The 15277-nt window shown below is 45.6% G+C and overlaps 1 protein-coding gene across 7 annotated transcripts in view; it reads right to left on the bottom strand.

The window, feature by feature from the left end:
- LOC105474699 (kinesin family member 26B) overlaps window positions 1-15277 on the bottom strand; it is a 568793-nt gene that overhangs the window by 292492 nt on the left and 261024 nt on the right. For all 7 annotated transcript variants that reach the window (XM_011729515.3, XM_011729518.3, XM_071069292.1 and 4 more), the window contains one exon: window positions 12887-13053. In XM_011729515.3, the coding sequence (XP_011727817.2) occupies window positions 12887-13053 (167 nt within the window). The remainder of the gene's footprint in view (window positions 1-12886; window positions 13054-15277) is intronic.

Here is a 15277-nt window from a genome sequence, read left to right on the forward strand (position 1 = left end):
TTCCGCAGTTCCCCTTACGGTCCTCCTTCCTGTACCCTCAACAAGGAGCCAGTTTCTTATACAGCTGATAGACAACGGCCCTGGACAGATTGGTGTTTCCATCAACCGTGTGATACATAAGCTCGCCGAGCCTCTACCCAACACCACATAATATCATACATCTTTAGTTTCTATAATGTCTTCCACATGATTTTACCCCCAAATGCTTTACATACTTCACTAAGACAGCTATAGAATTAAAATAATAAATCAAGGCAGGGGGACAGAAAGCAAGGAAGTTTATTCAAGGGAAGAAAAGATGGGTTTTCAATGAGACAGGAAAAAGATGGAAAGCCCTGCTTTGTTTGTGCTAGTCCTGTAACTAATAACTCTTTTCTCTGTTTTAACTCTTTCTTTGGTTTATTGTCGCAGGCAGCATCCCTTGTTCCATCCCTCAACAAATCCTCATCTTGAAATGACAGCCAGGTACTCCCACTGTAATAAGAATCTCAATTTCCCAATGCTGCTTTTTATCATGCTTTGTTACAAGGCTATCCCCGCAAAACATCTGAAAGCTAAAAGAACACTTTAATTCCTGAGCATGTGGTGTGAACTGAGTGGGAAAATATACAAACTTCTCCAAGCACTTCAATGCAGGACAGTCTGGAAACTTATCTGCCCATCTCCCATTTGTCTGAGATTCATTCATTCAACAAATATTCCTAATGTAGCAGGTGCCATGTGGGAGGGAGGGGTGCGCAGGTGGGATTATTGTAATTCTAATCAGGGAGGTCACGGAGAGCCTTACCAAGAAAGTGGCATTTGAGCAAAGATCTGAAGGAAGGGCTGGTTAAGCCAAGCAGAAGAACAAAGCCTAGGGAGAAGGAATGGCCTTGGCACTTTTAGAGGAAAAGCAAGGAGGTCAATATTCCTAGAGCAGAGTAAGCAAGTGGGAGTGTGGCAGAGGAAGAGGGCAGGGGACAGACGGTGCGCACAGAGCCTTGTAAGTCACTGAAAAACCTTTTGCTTTTACTGCATGAGACTGGAAGCAATATTTTAGTAACTAACAAAATTAGAAGCATAAAGAGTAGTTGGTCAGGCCAGGCGCGGTGGCTCATGCCTGTAATCCCAGCAATTTGGGAGGCCAAGGTGGGTGGAACACAAGGTCAGGAGTTCAAGACCAGCCTGGTCAGTATGGTGAAACCCCATCTCTACTAAAAATACAAAAATTGGCTAGGCATGGTGGCTCACGCCTGTAATCCCAGCACTTCGGGAGGCTGAGGTGGGTAGATCACAATGTCAGGAGTTTGAGACCAGCCTGGCCAACATAGTGAAACCCCATGTCTACTAAAAATACAAAAAATGAGCTGGGTGTGGTGGCAGATGCCTGTAACCCCAGCTACTTGGGAGGCTGAGGCAGGAAAATTGCTTGAAGCCAGGAGGCGGAGGCTGCAGTGAGCTGAGATCACACCACTGCACTCCAGCCTGGGCGACAGTGCAAGACTCCGTCTCAAAAAAAAAATTATCTGGGCATGGTGGCAGGCACCTGCAGTCCTAGCTGCTCGGGAGGCTGAGGCAGGAGAACTGCTTGAACCCAGCAGGTGGAGGTTGCAGTGAGCCGAGATCGTGTCACTGCACTCCAGCCTGGGCAACAGGGCGAGACTCTGTCTCAAAAAAAAAAAAAAAAAAAAAAAATAGTAGTTGGTAAATGCTTCCCGCTATGCTTCTGTGGTGCACTTTGCACCCATTCTCTACTTTAGTCTTACATTGAGACCGTTGCATTGAGACTATGTATTTAATGACCCCTATCCATTGCAACCCATCTTGGGTTTGGAGGCAGGAGAACATGGTGGCTAAGAGCATCATCGAGTTATTCAACAAACATTTCTTGAGTGTTCTTTTAGGTGCTGGAACTTCAGCCAAGAACAAAGACACAAATGCCCCCACCTTGTATCTGGAGCTTATATTCTGGTTTGTGGCCTCTGGAACCAGACGCCTGGCTCAGATACCTGCGCATTGCCTGCTAGCTGTTTGAACTTGGTCAGGTTAGTGCTTCAGTTTCCACGTCTAAACAACGGGATAAAAACACGGCCAACTCATGGGGGCTTCTTAAGATTAAATGTGTGTCAAGAACTCAGAATAGTGTGTGGCATATAAGAAACCCTCAAAAATGTAGGCTATTACGATTTTTTTTTTTTTTTCCTAAGAGAAGGGTCTCACTCTGTCGCCTAGGCTAGAGTGCACTGGTGAGATCATAGCTCACTGCAGCCTCAACCTCCCAGGCTCAAGCGATCCTCCTGCCCAAGCCTCCCAAGTAGCTAGTTTTACAGGTATGTGCCAGTGCACTTGGTTGCTTTTTAAATTTTTTTCCAGATACAGGGTCTTGTCATGTTGCCCAGGCTGGTCTTGAATTCCTGGCCTCAAGCAATCCTCCCACCTCAGTCTCTCAAAGTACTGGGATTACAAGCTGTGAGGCACGGCACCACCGGGCTGGCCATTATGATTTTTAAATGCGTCAGGGCTGAAGGAAGGAAACATGTTATAGAGGTACTGTATCAGGGTGGTGGTAGAAGTGTAGACCAGGAAACACATTTACACAATATATGCTAGATAAAATTGCATCCTCTCCTCATCCATCGGTCCCTCCTTCAGTTCACAGGTTTCTACTCTGCTTTTTCTGAATCAACTCCATGTCACCCCATCCTCCCCCTTCAGCCCCCAATTCAGATCATGAGGGTATGCACAAAGAAAGAACACTTCCCCTTTTACTTTTATTCACTGTTTTCGTCAATGTCCACTGTCAGTGTCGTGACAATTCCAGCTTGCTGCCCTTGAGTGAGTCACAAAGTTCTATGGGAACAGAATTCTTAAAGCCCTTCCCCATCTTCTTTTTTCCCTTCAGTCTCTTCCATATTGTATGGGACCAGTTTTTCTAGGGCTATAAAACAACAACAAGGCTGGGTGCAGTGGCTCGCGCTTGTAATACCAGCACTTTGGGAGGCCGAGTCGGGCAGATCACCTGAGGTCCAGTGTTCAAGACCAGCCTGGCCAACATGGAAAAACCCCATCTCTACTAAAAAATACAGAAATTAGCTGGGTGTGGTGGCAGGTGCCTGTAATCCCAGCTACTTGGGAGGCTGAGGTGGAACAATTGCTTGAACCCACGAGGTAGAGGTTGCAGTGAGCCGAGATCGTGCCACTGCAATCCGGGCTGGGAGACAAAGTGAGACTGCATCTCAAAACAAACAAAACAAAACAAAAACCAACAAAAAAATGAAACCTCTTCAAAAGATTTAGAAGTGAACAGTGACCTACCTGGAGCTCTGCTACAATGCAGCTACTTGAGGGCAGGTTTCTCTCTCTGTATGGGTCACTGTTCAATCACCAATGGCATCTAATTCATAATAGGTAAGATTTAAGGGCGAATTGCTCTTCAGTTTCTTCTGTAGGTGGTTTTTGTTCTCAGAGACGTGATACCAGATCTATACAACTGCCACAGAAGGCCTGGACAGTCATTAGACAGACGACAAAGGGCCATCTAAACAGCCTGTAAAGGTGGCAACGAAAAGTCATCTACTCAAAAGAGAATGTGAAGAATTCACTGAGGACAGAACGCCATCCTTTTTATAGTGAGGGCCATCTTCGCATTATCTGTAGGATTTAGATGAAGTTTACCAAGTACTATCACATTTTCATTTAATCCTCCCCATAATCCTATAAAGCAGACATGATGATCTCCATTTAACAGAAGCAACGGAAGCTTAGCAAGGTTAAGTTACTTGCCTCAAGTCAGAATGTCAGTATCTGGCTGAGAATTCAAGCCTGGGCTTCTCCAGCTTTCTATTTGCTTATTCAATATCCTTCTCTCTTAACCACTGCCCCCACCCCCACCCCCGCCCCCACCACAGCACCAATTAAAAAAAAAAAAAGCAAAATGTGCAGTAAGAACTAGAATCCTTAAACCTGAGAGTATCTTACAAGAATCCCTGGGATTCTTGAGGCTTGTTGAAATTGCTTTCCCTTCAGACATTCACACCAAGACATGAATTGAGTTTTCAACCTAGGCAAAGCTGTGGAAATGATTCCCAGATGTTGGGAGCCAATTGCCAACACCCCAACCAGCCACCAGTCAGACAAAGGACTTGTTTAATCAGAAAATGCCCCATTTGACCACATTCCCTGCAGCAGAAGATGGGAAGGGGCCGCAAACACTGGCCGTTTTCTTTAGCGTAGCTCACCAACTCGGAGTGGTGTATGCCAAGCCATGAATGCCACTTCTGTTACGGTCCGTACCCTCCACAATAGAACAGTCGGGAGTTGCTGGGGTTGGATGTTAGGGTTATCTATTTGAGGTGTTTTAGGCATGTTTTTAGCACAAGGGTAAACAGTGTCGATGTTAAATTACGGCCACTTTTCCTTCCGTGCTTTCGCTGTCTCATAAGCAACTAAGGAGGTTTGGCTTCACATAGTAAATGCCTGAGACGGTTTTCTAGGGCCCCTGAAATCAGATGGTACTAAATACACCCTTAGTTGCTTCTTAATGTTTTCCTTTCATGAGGTGAGTTAAAGTGAAACCATATTCATAGAACTATGACTCCTAAAAATTCACTTCACCATTATACATGAGTGAGAGTCCCTTCTTTTCCAAGAAATCAATGGAGTATTTTCTAAGCAGAGTAAAGCTACGACCCGTCAGGAATAAATGAATACATAAATAAGTAAATAAATAAATAAATAAGAATCCCAGAGGGCAGGGGTTTGCCTTCCAGTTCAGCCCTTCAAAGATCTAAGCCGTGGCACTGCTTGGCCACCAGTGAAGGAGGCCAGGACAACATGAGCCCAGGCATTACCTGCGTCCAAGGAGGAGAGAAGAGCCCCAGAGGAGGTGGCTCTGCCAGGCTGGTACAGTGTTGGACGGATTTAAGCCCCACTCACGCCTACAATTGGGCGCCCTGGTTCTGTGAATAGATGGCACAATTATGCATGTTGGCCCTGACCACAAGTGTCCCACAGGAAGCTCAATGGTGGCCCTGCTTCCATGGGAAGTCCTGGAATAGGCAGACCGAGAGCTGGAATGTGAGAACGAGGGGATCCACTGGGGGAGGGAGAAAAGAACAGACACCAAGTCAGAATGGGACCGTGGCAAGTAAAAGGAGCTAAGGGTAAGCAAAATATGCTTCAGTGAAAACAAAACAAGAAACAGAAAAAAATAATCATAATACAGTGAAGTTGTACAATATGAGCTCCTAAAAGGGTTTTTTGTTTGTTTGTTTGTTTTGAGACAGTTTCGCTCTTGTTGCCCAGGCTGGAGTGCAGTGGCGTGATCACGGCTCACCGTGACCTCTGCCTCCCGGGTTCATGCAATTCTCCTGCCTCAGCCTCCCAAGTAGCTGGGATTACAGGCGCGTGCCACCACGCCCAGCTGATTTTGTATTTTTAGTAGAGACGGGGTTTCTCCATGTTGGTCAGGCTGGTCTCAAACTCCCGACCTTAGGTGATCCTGCCTGCCTCAGCCTCCTGAAGTGCTGGGATTCCAGGTGTGAGCCACCGCGCCCGGCCTGTTTGTTTTTGTAAAGGCATCATTCTGTCATAATGGAAACAGTGCTGGACATTAACTGTTTCAAGCTGTGAAACTGGAGGCAGAAACCATGCCCTGTCTCTCCATAGTCAATTGACGCCTAGGAGTTGGATCTCAGACACCCAGCTCAGTTTTTCCTCCGCCTAGATCAAGATTATATATGAAAAGCATTTGCTGAAAGCATCACAGCAAGGCGCTATCTGAGTTGCTTGTCAGCAAGAGTGTGGCAATAATGGTAATCAGACCAGTAACAGCTCTCCATATGGTCACATGAGGATACACAGCACGAAGAGCAGGCCCCACAGGGAACTACTGAGAGAAGCCACGTGGTCCTGAAGGCAGAGCCTCGGAGCCAGGGGTCAGTCCTCTCTGCTCAGCCTAGCCCTGACCCCAGGGCCTGAGCGGGGCTTGGTTTAACACCACGCCAACCTCTGGACCCAAGGGGATACTGGTCAGATAAGTCACACAACAGTCAGTGACATGCTCAAGAGGCTTGAAGAATGCTGTTTAGGTAACACAGGGAGCCATTCAAAAACAACGATGGAAGATACTGCACAAGAGATTGAGATGGACAGAAACACAGTCACATCCTGAGAAAGGAATGCGTTTGGGCCGATGGCAAGGAGTCAGAGGAGTCAGTGGGAGAAAGTGAGGGACAGCTTGGCAAGTGAGGAAGAGAAAGCAGACAACAGGGACCCCAGAGAAATGAATGACAGCGACGCTATAGGGAGATGAACACCAACATTCATCCAGAAAATTCCAGACCCAGGATAGACATTTTTCATCAACAGGAAAACACTGTGTAGAGGTAGGAATCTTCAAGAGCAGATGGAAAAACAGGAAGGGAGGAAAGAAGGGAGGGAGGAGGGAGGGAGGGGAAGGGGGAGAGGAGGAGGGAGGGAGGGGAAGGGGGAGAGGGAGGGAGAAGCTCTAACTAATGTGACGGAGTCAATATTGAGAAAAAAACAGAATAAAGGATTTGAAGACAGTGAGTAAGTTCTGATCTGAAGTCATCAGAACCTGTGATATCAGAATGGAAAGGCATTTGTTTATATTAGGAAAATTTAAATAAAATCATGGATAATAAAAAAAATGCCCTTAATATAATTTTACTTGGAAATTTGATTTGAATTTGGTAGAAAGGCTGTCAACTGAACATAAAAGCTGAACACTAAAAACATGACAATCTAGAAGTGCCGTCTGAAGGCAGAACTGGGAGTCTCTGTGCTCCTCAATGCCGTGGAACTGGCCACGCCTGCTCTGCCAAAGCGTGACAGTGTCTTTGTCCATTTTCACCATTTTTCAAACTCTTGCTCTGAATGTAGATGAAAATTCTCCAGAAGCTAATTTTCTCCATGAATGAAAAAACACAGCCAGGCGCGGGGGCTCAGGCCTGTCATCCCAGCACTTTGGGAGGCCGAGGCGGGCGGATCAGGAGGTCAGGAGATCGAGACCATCCCAGCTAACACGTCCCAGCTGACACCCTATCTCTACTAAAAATACAAAAATTAGCTGGGCTTGGTGGGGGGCACATGTAGTCCCAGCTACTCGGGAGGCTGAGGCAGGAGAATGGCGTGAACCTGGGAGGCGGAGCTTGCAGTGAGCCGAGATCCCACCATAGCACTCCAGCCTGGGTGACAGAGTGAGACTCTGTCTCAAAAAAAAAAAAACAAAAACAACAACAACAAAAAACAAAACAAAACAAAACATAAGTTTTAATGGTTATATGGCAAAGAAAATCAATGCAAAGATATGAGGTCACCCAAAAGATTCATTTTCTGTTTCAGGGTTCAATTCTATGCATAATCCAGAATCCACTAACTGCTCTTCAAATATGAATGAAGGTTCCACTGCCTCAACCTACAAAGCTAGGGTTTCACCCGAGAGTTTTTATTGGGTTTCATGCACTTCATACTTTATAAAGTAAAGTACATCATTAAGTAAATCTTTATTCAAAGTGAACCATCAGCAAATGGGAAAATCTAATCATATCCTACTTCATCATTTTCTATTAATGTGAAAATCATGCAAAAAAAAAAAAGTCCCTCATTTGAAATGTTCTTGATGTTCAAAGCCAGCACATAACAGTTAACCAACTTGATGATCAATTGTTTCTATCTCTTTTCTGGGTGGCTGTTACTATTTTTTCCAGAAACAGTGTTTTTTCTCAAAAAAAAGGGGGGGTACTGAAATTCTGAAGCAAAGACAGCTACTAAGATGCTGACTGTTGAAAGACAACCGTGAGAGGAAGAGAAGCACAAAACAGGTGCTGCATGCTCCGTCGTTCGCTGTAGCAGTGCATCTCAAACTATCCGGGTGAAGGACCACTTTTTCTTTTACTTCTAGTTACACACAAAATGCAAGCCCTGACTTTTTATTCTTAGATTCAACAGACAGAAAATTATTCCATCAGCAGATGTTTCTAAACGCTTCCTCTCAATTTCTATACTTATCACAGACCAGTAACTGTGCGTGGACCAGCACAGACCACACACTGTTTATTCAAAATTGAAATTCTTATTTTATAGGCATTGAATTTGAAATGTAACAAGGTCCACCCACACCTCCACCCACAGTTCTAGAAAGTAAGCATTTTAAAAAAAAGGCTAATTCCACAATATGTACGTATTTCAAAACATATTTTTACTCCATAAATATATACAATGTTTATTAGTCAATCAAAACAATACTCAGCACTTTGTGGGGGGCCAAGACAGGTGGATCACTTGAGGTCAGGAGTTCAAGACCAGCTTGGCCAACATGATGAAACCCCATCTCTACTAAAAATACAAAAATTAGCTGGGCGTGGTGGTGCATACCTGTAATCTTACTCGGGAGGCTGAGGCAGAATCTCTTGAACCTGGGAGGCAGAGGTTGCAGTGAGCTAAGATCGTGCCACTGCATTCCAGCCTGGGAAACAGAGCGAGTGAGACTCTATCTCAAAAATAAATAAATGAATAAAGTTTAGGCCGGGTGCAGTGGCTCATGACTATAATCCCAGCACTATGGGAGACCAAGGTGGGAGGATTGCTTGAGCCCAGGTGTTCAAGACCAGCGTGGGCAACAAACATAGGGAGACCCCATCTCTTCAAAAAATAAAAATAAATGAGCTGGGCACCGTGGTGCATTCCTGTGGCCCCAGCTACTCAGGGGGCTGAAGTGGGAGGATCACTTGAGCCTGGGAGGCTGAGGCTGCAGTGAGCTGTGATTATGTCACCACACTCCAGCCTGGGTAACAGAGTGAGATTCTGTCTCAAAAAAAGATTTTAAAATAAAAATAAATACATTTTAAATAAAGATTAATATCACAGAGAAAAGTGGACATCTGCGACCCTCAACAAATTAGGGGTTTTTCTGTTGTTTTTGTTATTGTTGTTCTACTCATTTTCTCAAACAAATTACAGGGCCTACTAGTTTCAAACCTGTTTTATAAGCAATCATCAGTTCATGATTATGGTGAAAAAAAAAACCCTATAATAAAGTGTCTTACTGTGTCTGTTTAGCACAGATAATAGGAACACGGGCTCTCAAGTGAGAGGAAATGAGGATGGATTTCCCACTCCGCCACTCCCGGCTATGTGGCTCTGGGTCAGTAACTCGAGGAACCATCTTCTTTGTCCATAAAACAGAGAAAATGATAGGCTCTGCCTCACAGGGTTACTGTGAGATGAAGGGAGGCTGAATATGAAGAGGTAGTTAATAGTGAGTGATGCCCACTCAGTGCTCGATATACACCAGCCACATTGGCCACAAATTCGGCAAATGCCATCCCTCCCATATAAAATGAAATGGCCCTCAGCACAGCTGCTTCGCCTTCACCCCTCCCTCCCTCCCTCCCTCCTTCCCTTCGTTCCTTCCTTCCTTCCTTCCTTCCCTCCCTCCCTCCCTCCCTCCCTCCCTCCCTCCCTCCCTCCCTCCCTTCCTTCCTTCCTTCCTTCCTTCCTTCCTTCCTTCCTTCCTTCCCTCCCTCCCTCCCTTCCTTCCTTCTTTCTTTTTTTTTTTGAGACTGAGTCCCACTCTGTCGCCCAGGGTGGAGTGCAGGGGCACCATCTGGGCTCACCACAACCTACACCTCCCTAATAAAGTCATTCTCATGTCTCAGCCTCCCAAGTAGCTGGGATTACAGACATGCACCACCATGTCCAGCTAATTTTTGTATTTTTAGTAGAGACGGGGTCTCACTATGTTGGCCAGACTGGTCTTGAACTCCTGGCCTCAAGTGATCCATCCACTTTGGTCTCCCAAAGTACTGGGGTGAGCCACCACGCCCAGCCCAGGACAGCTTCCTGAGAGCAGGCCACCCTTGTGTCTTGATTTGGAGCTGCAGGAGAGTTCCAGGGCCCTGCAGACTCAGAGGACTATGTCTCCATTGCAGTCAAGCAGGAAGAGTTGAAAGTGGTGAGCACAGGCTGGAGGTGTAGGAGCTGACTCTGCCCCCAAACCCCTATGAGGACAGACACTTATCAAAAGCTGTCATTACCATCACCTTACACAGCTTTGCTTCAGCTAAAACCAAAAGGCTCTTTGAACTCAGTTTACTGACAGCATAAGCTGGGCAGGTTTTGGCTTATCACATGGACATTTGGGGATCTACATGTCAGATACATCCCTGGTTCTGTCTCTTGACAGTATGGTCCTGAAGCCAGTCATTCACACTTCTGCTTTGGGTGCCCTCAGTGACAGGGGGGTTATTAATATGCTGCCTCCCTCGCTGGGAGGTGGGAAAGCCCAGCTAACAATAGTTCTCATCAATAATGATGAGAATAACAGGTCAAAATACGGTCACCAGTAAAGAGTGGGGGGAAAATCCATAGAAAGATTGTTCTTTTTCACCTGGCACTTGTTTCCCACTGTACAGTATAAACCCTTTGAATACAAACCGTGTACTTTTAATGCTTATACCATGAAGCTCCAAGTGCTGTCAGCGTTCACTACACAGAAAGTAATAATGAAGATTTGGGGAGCCTTAGGGATCCTTTCCAGCTCTTGGAAAGCTCCTACTGCAAGCCCTTGTCATGCTGAAGAAGTGAGTTTCAAGTCTTTGTTTGCTGCTAGCATCACCTGCAGGGCCTGCCCCAGTTGACATCACTGGCCCGTACCTTTTAGGTTTTGCCTCAGTATCTCCCTTCCACCCTAGGCTTTCACTAGTGATTTGTCCTTCCTTTCCCTGCTGTGTGTGTGCTTGTTTGTAAATCCTCCCCTGATCTCCAGACCTCTGGCCTCAGGCACACCACTCGTCCAGCACTGCGAGGTTCCCAGGCCCGTCTCATTTCCACATCCTTTCCCCAGCTCCAAACACGCTGCTGGTTTCCTTGCACCAAGAATTTAAGGAGAACCTGAGTTCCCCTTAAATTCTGCCCATTGGGAACCCTCACCTCTTATTTCTTCCTGCTTCAAATCTTCTTTGGGGTTACTTTGTGAGTCAGTCAACCTTCTGGAAAATTCTCTGGATGGAACTGAACGGAAGACTTTCCACTTTCAAAGAATTTCAGGTTAGAAAGGCACATCAGAAGTCAATTCCCATCTGAGCATTGAATGTTCCCTCCAGGATCGACATCAACATAGCTTTGATCTCCCTTACGGACACAAATCTCACTCTCTCCTGAAGCCATTGGAATTGCAAGTTCTTCATTCTAAGCTGGGAGGTCCGTCTCCTCCTCATTATTTAGCCTTTGCCTACATACCTGGCTGCTCTACCGAACCAACCAAGTCTCCATTTATACAATAGCCTGAGAGATAGCTGAGGGCATCCATGATGTACCCCAGAGTCCTTCTCTTCTCCAAACTGAACCTGCCATGCCATATGGCTTCTCGGTCAGCCTCCTTTGGACACGTTCTAATAACCTCCTAGGAGCTTGTGTGCTTGTGACATGTCCTCATAACTGTTCCCTCTCTTCATTCTCTCCCTAAACGGCATGGACATGACCTCCCAGTGAGCTTGGACTCCCTGCTTCATGGTCTGGGACAATAAAGAGATTCACGTCCAGACAGGGCTAACACAATGGTCCCCACTGTTGCGTGGCCAGCCTGTGCATATTTCCTGTTACTTCCCACACATTCAAGTTGTCCCAAGTGTTCACAGGACAATAATCACAGCACCAAAGTACAGTGAAGACCCTCAAAGCTGGTCTTCCAACAAGCCCCGTGTGCTGCCTTTAGGGTCCCATCATCCAGGGTCTTAGCCCTCTGACCTTCTCTGCCTTGCCGCTGTCCTAATCAGAGCCCCTTCCCCACATTTGTGTTCTGGATGTTACCATTCATAAAGATAACAAGCAAAGCCACACAATATTCCTTCTTACTGAAATAGTAGTAACCATTTCTACAGTACTTTACAATTTATCACCACCTTATTTTAGTCTTCAGAGCGACACTGCAGAGTACGTATTATCCTCATTTTATAGATGGAGAAACTGAGGCAGAACTGCCACTTGAACCCAAAGGGTCTTGTGATTTCATATCTGAGGCTATCGTATTTATTCTATGTCCTATTTACTCAGGAGCTTGCAAATCTTAGGCAGAGAAAGTTTTCTAAGGTTCAGTTTTAGGCATCAAATTAAAACATGAGTTATACAGAAAAATGTAGAGGAATCTGGTTTCTATTTCTGGCTGTGCTATAAACTCACTCCTAGTTGAACCTTCCTGGTCCTTGGTTTCCTCGTTCATAAATAAGGAGATGGAACCAGACAATTCCTGAAGTCCCTTCCTGCTCAGCTGTCCTTCGTCTCCGGCCCCGTCTCTGCCATGTTGCTAAAATTAGGCAGAAAACATTGTTGAAATACCTTTCTTTTTTGTTTCTTGTATTTTTAAAGTTCCCAAGATTAGCTGGATAGTATTTGATAACGCTCTGGCTAATCTGTCAAGAAGGGGGGAAAAAACCCGCCATCCATTTAATAGCTTTTAAGCAGTTCGATTTCTGTAACGAGAAGATAAATCTGGAAACCCCCGCCAGAAGAATGCCTCTCCAAAGTCCTTGTGCTGAGGAGGACCATCTGCAGAGCCGCACATCAAGAGAGCCGCGGCTATCAACCCCGGGGTTTCCGACAATGTCTGCAGACATTTGGTATTCACCACATGAGGAGGGTACTATGGGCACACATCAAGGGGTACAGGCCACGGATGCTGCAGCCCTCCTATAACACACAGGACAGCCCCCACCACAGTCAGCTGGCCCAAGATGTCAAAGTGCCAGGGTTGAAAAACCCTGTTTTAATGAATGATGTCACAGAATGGCCCCAAACTCCTCCTAGTGTTTCAGCTGAGCTAGTCCATGTGAGAGGTTAACCAGGTGGGCTCGTCGGAAAGAACCAAGGATCTGAACAGCTCTCCTACCGTGCAAAGAAGGAGGCGGCCACCGACGTGCCTGTGGAAGTCTCGCTGGCCACGCAGGAGCCCTGGGAGGCTGGGACGCCGCAGGCGGAAGGCTTGTCTGCATTGTAGCGGTTCAGCACTGCTTCTGTCAGCCCCTCCCGGCCACTCTCTGTCATCAGCTGGGAGATCTGACAAAGAAAATGGATACGGAGCTCATTACCTGTGGCTCACTGCACTTCCTGACCACTGACAGCATCTCTCTATTTGGGGGAGGGAGGCAAGAGGGAACAGGTTTCCATCCCACCCGCATTCAGTTACACATGGGTGCTTAGGGCTACTAGAAGGCTGTTTTCCAGCATTTTAGCTAGATACTTCCCCGTTTTCATTAAAAATAATGGTATAAAATTATCCCCTGACATTGTAAGTTTCAATTATGTCTGTGTCTTCCCTCCATTTGGAGGGGAAAACATGAACCATTATCCATGCACTCTTTGCAGCCCAAGACGAGAACAGTAACATTAACTAATGCTGACTTCTTACCAGGAATAGCCCCGAATGCTCTGAAAGGGAGGAGTGTGGCAAAGGCATAGTTTCATTAAGGGAGAAGTAAGCCTGCTCATAAAGAACATAAGGAATCAAAATACAACAGTATTTGGTGGGGTGGTGGTGGTGATTTGCTGTGGAAAGTTAATAAAGCAGGCAACACAGAGAAACTAATAAAAATAAATATAGCCACAATGAATTACCAATTTTTTTTGAAGGGTTGAGATCATTTAAACAGACTTCATTTCCCTGCTGGTTCATTAAGATAAATGGCTTCTGTTTTATTTGAAATGATTGCCTTTATAATGAAAGTTCTAGTGGAAGGAGCTGGGTCCATTTTGCCTAAATCTACATAATAAGCTGTGAAGAACCAAACTTTGGGGCAAAACAAGGATCTTATGTAGAAATATACTTTGGGGCCGGGCGCAGTGGCTCACGCCTGTAATCCCAGCACTTTGGGAGGCCGAGATGGGCGGATCACAAGGTCAGGAGATCGAGACCATCCTGGCTAACACGGTGAAACCCCGTCTCTACTAAAAAAAAAAAAAAAAAAACACTAGCCGGACGTGGTGGCGGTGCCTGTAGTCCCAGCTACTCGGGAGGCTGAGGCAGGAGAATGGCGGGAACCCGGGAGGCAGAGCTTGCAGTGAGCCAAGATGGTGCCACTACACTCCAGCCTGGGCGACAGAGCAAGACTCCGTCTCAAAAAAAGAATATATATATATATATTCTTTTTATTTCTGAATAACATATAGAATAGAATATATATTCTGAATAGAATATATATTCTGAATAGAATATATATTCTGAATAGAATATATATACACACACACACACACACACACACACACACACACTTTGGAAAAGTGCTAAACCACACGGCAAATACAATAATTATGCAGGCAGAGTCTAAGTATTTGGAAAACCTGTTACTTTAAATCTTCAGTCTACTTGCAAAAAAAAGAAAAATGTTAGTTTTTTAAAAAAAGAGGAAACTTTAGTTCAAAAAAAGTCACCAGTCTATTCAAACCCTTAAATGCTAAGTGGAAAATGTTTCCAATCACCTACTAAATACAAGTGCAGTAAAGCAAAGATCCGGAACAGTTTCCACTTTGTAACTGAGTAGGCCAGCGAGCCCTAAGAGCAGCGCATTTGTGAACCTCTAAAAGTAAAAACATTTGTACTTTTCATTATTAGCAGAATAGCCATTACTCTGAGTCCCATTGACTGGGAACTTTGCTCCACTGAAATTCATGCTCTTACTTGGAAAGCCTTGGCATTATTCAACGGAAATTCTGCCAGCACACACTTTCTTATTCTCATTCATTCAACGCATTGTAAGGAAACTTGACCCAAGTGAGAGAAACTGGAGACAAGGCTGCAAAGGCAGCTGCTGGCCCAGAGGACATTCCTGCTGACTGAGCAGAGAGCCTGCAGAGCCTCTCCTCGGTCTTCCTTTGCTGCTGTGGGGTGCGGGCTCCCATCCACTGGCTGCTACTGTCCCTGCGGAACGGGGCCCCAGCCTGGAGGGTGCAGCTGAGACAACTGGAAAGCTGAGGACACGCGATGCACACCATCATCCCCACTCAATAGTATTGATGAAGCTCCAGGGGGTGCATCATGCCTCCTGGACCATGTCCAAAGACAAAACAAAACTCCCAAATTCATGGGACTTTTTTTCCCCCAAGAATCTAAGACATACATCTGATTTTTGACACATGGTGACATGTGAAACAAGCCAGTCTGCTTGGGTTGTTTCCTTTCGTTACTGTATTTCTCATCTAAAATTTGGAGGGAAGGGATTCCTTATGCATAAACTGTCTTGCAGGTGCCCTGCAAAGCCAGAAAGAAGCCGCTGGAACGCATGTG

The sequence above is a fragment of the Macaca nemestrina genome, chromosome 1, assembly GCF_043159975.1.
Source record: "Macaca nemestrina isolate mMacNem1 chromosome 1, mMacNem.hap1, whole genome shotgun sequence".
NCBI lineage: Eukaryota > Metazoa > Chordata > Mammalia > Primates > Cercopithecidae > Macaca > Macaca nemestrina.